At 34.8% G+C, this 6,000-nt stretch overlaps 1 protein-coding gene across 2 annotated transcripts in view; it reads right to left on the minus strand.

Annotated features, from left to right (window-relative positions):
- LOC126881395 (lysosomal acid phosphatase-like) overlaps positions 1–5,669 on the minus strand; it is a 77,418-nt gene extending 71,749 nt beyond the window's left edge. The window contains exon 1 of one of the 2 annotated variants that reach the window (XM_050645650.1): positions 5,421–5,669. In XM_050645650.1, the coding sequence (XP_050501607.1) occupies positions 5,421–5,537 (117 nt within the window). In that variant the 5' untranslated portion in view covers positions 5,538–5,669. The remainder of the gene's footprint in view (positions 1–5,420) is intronic. The other variant, XM_050645649.1, reaches the window with a different exon arrangement.
- Positions 5,670–6,000: the final 331 nt, after the last annotated feature.

The following is a 6,000-nucleotide window of genomic DNA, read 5'->3' on the forward strand; positions in this document are numbered from 1 at the left end:
AGTCTCTGATTTGTAAGCAATGAAATCTGGCGCCTACCGGACCCCGTTTTCCTTCAATCTTACCCTGGATTATCAGTTGCGTGAGGCGGTACTTTTTGTTTCTCATTATGTGTCCCAGGTAGCTAACTTTTCTGACTTTAATGATTTTTAGCAGTTCCCTATCTGTACCTATTCTCCTCAGAACATATTCGTTGGTGGTCTGACTTGTCTAAGGTATATTCAAGTCTCTTCTATAAAGCCAGAGTTCAAAGGCGTCCAACTTGTTCATCAGTGTTGTGTTGTGTCCAGGCCTCCGTTCCATACAAAAGTATTGACCACACATACCAATGCAGAAAACGACATCTAAGACTGATATGAATGCTACTGTTACAAAATAAGCTTTTCATTTTGATAAACCCCTGTCGGGCTACCTCTATTCTCGCTCTTGACTTCTTGTTTATAATAAAGTTGATTGTTGAACCAGCAACCAAGATATTTGTACTGGCTTACGTATTCAAGCTGTTGGTGTTTCACATATTTATTGGAAGAGGTAAATTTTTGTTCCTTGATATTCTTATAACTTTGGTTTTCGCAGTATTGATCTTCATCCCCATTTTTTCACAACTCTCAGTAACCCTATCCAACAGTATCTGCAGACTATGGTCCGAATCAGTCATTAATACTGTATCATCTGCATACCGGATGTTATTTACTCTCTGCCCGTTTATCCTGATTCCTTCTGAAGAGTGCGATGAAGAGTTCGCAAATATTACCTCAGAGTAGACGTTAAAAGTATGGGTGATAGCACACAACCCTGTCTAACACCTCGTTGTATTTCAATTGGCCTTGACGTATTACCATTGGTCTTTATGATTGCTCTCTGATTCCAATAAATAGCCTCTATAATTTTAGAATCTCTTTTGTCGACTCCGATGTCGTTCAATCTTTCTATCAAGGCCTATCAACGCTTTCTCAAAATCTATGAAACAGATAAAAAGGTCTGCTTGCTGATCTTTGTATCTTTGTGCCAGAGTTTGAAGACAGAATATTGCTTCTCGTGTCCCCATACCTTTCCTGAAGCCAAATTGTTCTTGACCGGTGACATCATCACATTTTTTATAATATACATATTCTGTTCTGTATGATACGCAAGAAAAGCTTCAGAATGTTATTTAATAGACTTATAAGGCGGAAGTCCTGGCATAATTTGGCATTCTTCTTTTTAGACAGTGGTATGAAGACTGATTCGAGCCATATTTTAGGGATAGTCCCTGTATTGTAAACATTATTAAATAGTCCAAGAAGAAGGTCTAAGTTTTCCTCGTTGATTAACTTCAATAGCTTAGCTGGTATTTCATCTTTTCTTACAGATTTGTTGTTTTTTAGTTGACGTCCATTAAATCCAATATTTCCTCTGTCATCCATCTTTGCTTCCGTGGTCGTTGTTTTGTGAGCATTTCAGTTGCCGTTGCAAGGGCGTGTCTGATTTCCTCCCGAAGGCGAAAGTTAAGGATGTTTAATTATATGAAAGTGTGCTAAAAAACAGTGCGAAAAAGTAAAACCGATTTAAAATACATTGTTACTTCAGACACACTTTAAACCCTTCATGTACTGCTATCTATATTTACAATTTTCACACAATAAAACCTTTACATCAGCGGTTCTCAATATTTTTGAGTCATGTACCATCTAAAGTTTCTTTTATTATATTTCTATATTTTTAGATTGTATAATCAAGACTTACTATGTACTACTATTTTAAGTTTTTGTGTGTTTTGTGTATCACCGCAAATAATGATATGTACCACCAGTCGTACATGTACCACAGATTGAGAACCGCTGCTTTACATAATATGAGATAGAGTAGATAAAAATTATTTTTGTGAATTTGGTTAACAAAAATTGGTTAAACAATTTTTCGACCGCGGTACCGCGTGACACCCTGTGTATTTGTTATAAGGATTGTTATACGGATGTATTTCTTTGAGTAAGTTTGTGCAAAAAATCGAATCAGAATAATTTACCTAACGGGGGCGACGTTACAGACTATACTAATAAGTAGTTGAAACGATCAAAACAAAGAAACGCACACTCATCAAAAATGCACTTGAGATTCTCGTATAATCAACATTTACTGAATCGATCCAGGAAGAGTCAACTCCAACTAGTAAAAGTTGATTTAAATTTTTAAAATCAACTTTTACTGCTCGTTTCAGTTGGAGTTGACTCCAACTAGTTGGAGTCAACTCTACCTGAAAATCAACTTGAACTGTAAGATATACATTGTAAATTATGATTTGAGAGTGCTCCTAGTAGCATTTAACTTGTCTTGGTTTGTTTATTTCTACTGCACCTTGATTGTAAATTTAGTATAGAACGTCTCAGCAAGACTACTGAGATAATAAAAAGCATCTAGCAGAGAAAGCTGGAGTATTTCGGACATGTAATGAGAGGTCCCAAATATAGGTTGCTGCAAAATATTATGCAAGGAAAAATAGCAGGCAAACGCAGTCCAGGACGAAGAAGAACCTCATGGTTGAAAAACTTGCTAGATTGGTATGGCGTTGATACAAGCATGCTATTTAGAATGGCAGTGAATAAAATTAGGATAGCTATGATGGTTACCAACGTTTTGAAATGACATGGTACATGAAAAAGAAGTGAGGAGAAGAGACGACAGATGTTCGTTTATGCGGAGCAAGTGACCTTGAGGGTTTTAGTCAAATCTGTTATACTGTACTCTAAATTAAAAAATAAGCACTATGAATTCTGTGAAATAGGTCCAGATGCGGTCGCTGTATATGCGGTCAAGGTAATTTTCGTTGCAAAAGCGGTCAATCCAAAATATTTTGGCAGGTAACGTTGCACTTGCGTTCAGACATTTTACTTAAAAGCTAGAAATGTAAAAAGGCCGTAAATTAGTAACCACCCGAATTATTAGCAGGCCCGGTCGACCCTATTGAAATATTTTAATCCGCTTATCTATATTTCGAACAATAGGTAATGAAAACAGTAATGACTAAACCACAATACTCCCCTCAGTATGGATTTTTGGAAAGTTTGTATTTGCCTAATTATAAAGGTTGGGGGGAGAATTACCAAAATCTAAATATAAAAACAAATGCATATTATTTGTACATTGTTAGTTTGAGAGATTGTTTATGTTTAGTGCAGTACGTAACAACTTTAATAATGGACAATTTTGAAGTGATTGAAACCACCAAGGGAAAACCTTCTGCTCTTCACTCTGGATATCAGTATCGAAAATATAGGAAGAATAAGGAAGATGTTGTAACTTGGGTATGTGTAAAAGAACGTCACCACAACTGTAAAGGGAGCATGAAGACAAAACTGACGGAATTAATCGAAGTCAACCAACACACTTGTGTCCCCGATGTAGCTCTCTTAGAAGTAAAAAAGGCTACGTACATTTCAAAAAAGAGAGCACGAGAAGAAGACACTCCAACCCCAGACATTTACAGGGAAGAGTTCGAAAAACTATTTACAAAAGGACTCGATTTTGCAAGTGAAATTATTCCTTTCTATGCCTCACGTAAGTCTACACTTTGTCGTTCAAGACATTTACAAACTGGTGTCGGACCAGAACGTCGTCTATTGAAATAGATATCCCACTGGAAATGTTGACATTAGAAGATGGTCAGAGTTTCCTGTGTTTTGACGACACTGAAGAAGGAGAAAGAATTTTATGTTTTTCGACTTCGAAAGCAAAGGAAACGTTAGCAACAAAAACAGATTTTTTGTCGACGGTACATTTAAGAGCTCCTCCAAACAGTTTACACAAATATATTATACCATGCATGTTGATATGGGCAGCACTGACGACAAAACAAGAATAATTGTTCCTGTGTTGTATGCGCTTCTACCAAACAATAAAATTAAAACGTATAGAAGGCTGTTTACAATACTGACAAAAAACTAGGCAGATAGAAACCAACAACAGTGACGCTTGATTTTGAAGTTGCTGTTATTCAAGCTCTCAAAACTGTTTTCCCAGATGTTAGACTGCATGGATGCAACTACCATCTTAATCAGTCGCTTTGGAGGAACATTCAGTCGATCGGACTGACAACACAATACATTAACGACGATAACGTTAGACTTCATTTAAGAATGTGTTCTGCATTGGCATACTTACCATTGGAGCAAATAGAAGACGGGTGGCTAATTATTCAATCTGATTCTCCGGAAGATAAAAATTTGACAAAATTTTATGATTACTTCGTTAACGAATGGCTAGAAAATCCAGTGATTAGCATGAACATGTGGAACTGCCGTGGCCTCCGACACCGAACAAATAATGCCGTGGAAGGATGGAACAACCGGTTAAACAGAATGTTAAAGAAACCTCATCCAAACATATACATTCTCATACAACATTTAAGAAAAGAAGCAGAATATTTCGATTTCATATTAAATAGAATGGACTTAAACCTAGAAAATAAGAAACGAAAGAAAATGTATATTCAACTGGATAATAGGATAAAGAGTGCAACAGAACTATTGCAGCGCTCTTGTGATATAAAATCATTTTTGGTGTCCGAAATTTCACTAAAAAAAAAACATTAAATTAAAAAAAATGATAAAAACATACAAATATAAAAAAACAGAAAAAATAGAAAAAAAAGCTAAAACAATATAAAAAACAAAAAAAAATTAACATGCCTATGATTCTCTTAGCCAGTCTTCAGCCTGGATAAAATGTGAAGGATTTTTTTAAATGTTTGTACTTAACTAATACACATTAAATATAAAAAGACATGAAAGCATCTTAGGGAAGGAAATTTATAATACTTTTTAACATTTGACTTAAACAGTAAGGTAACCAATTTATATAGAAATAATCAACAATTCGCTAATATTTTATTTATGTGACTCTAGGGTTTATTAAATCAACTATCTTCATTTTTTTTAATTAGTTCACATAATCTCATTAAACTCTCGAAAAAAGCAAGTTTTTTTATACCAAAATACTTTTTGCCGTAATAAAATTATTAGTAAGCATTTTCTCCTCTTATCAACGTCTATGGTAAATATTATTTAAATCTTACAAAAACTTGGTTATAGAATTATTCATGTGATAGTGGTAGAAAAAGGTAAAAATATTATTTGTTTATTAGGCAATTACCGCACATGCAACGATAAAATACACATATTTTTGTATGACCGCAAATGCAACGAGAATTGCCGTGATCGCAAATGCTACGACCGCATCTGCAACGACACCGAATTCTGTTCCTCTTTCTCTCTCTCTCTCTCTATCTCTCTCTCTCTCTCTCTCTCTCTCTCTCTCTCTCTCTTTCTCTCTCTCCCTTTTTATCTCTCTCCGTTTTTCTCTCCCTACATTATTTCAACAAACACAGTACTTACGCCAATTACCAAGGTCCATTATATTTGCTTGTAATAGTCTAATAGATACATACCGCTGCAACAGCAATCAGTTTTCCAACTTGCGGATTAGATACATTATAAGCGGACGTTAATCTTCCGTCAAAGAAAACTAAGAATAAAGTTGGTGACAAAACGCACAAAAAATTCATAATAAATGAGCGGCTACGTGTGTGGAAAGTCTTTCTTTCTCAGGATGACACAATTATGTTGTATGTACTAACAAATTGTATTTTGATTTAAATATAAAATATTAGAAAACGTAATGACCTATTTTACAAATAAAACTTTGGTTCAATGTCACCAACGAAAATAAATTCATTGATATCGCACTGATTGTTAATTTTTATTTTGGTTTAAGTTAAATATTGACGGATATACAGGGCGTAGTTGCCAGGCTATGCGATTTCTCTTCGGATATAATTTTCTGATCAGTTTTCAGTTTTTATAGAAATTTTATAACACGAATATAATAATACAGGGTGTTCAGAAACTTTACCGACAAACGAAGTCAGAAGATTCCTCAGATAATTTTAAGACATTTTAACCCAATTCATCTAGTCCGAAAATGCTTCAGTAAGTAAACAGCAACAGTTCTAGATATTTTCCCATGTA

Source organism: Diabrotica virgifera, chromosome 3, assembly GCF_917563875.1.
Source record: "Diabrotica virgifera virgifera chromosome 3, PGI_DIABVI_V3a".
NCBI lineage: Eukaryota > Metazoa > Arthropoda > Insecta > Coleoptera > Chrysomelidae > Diabrotica > Diabrotica virgifera.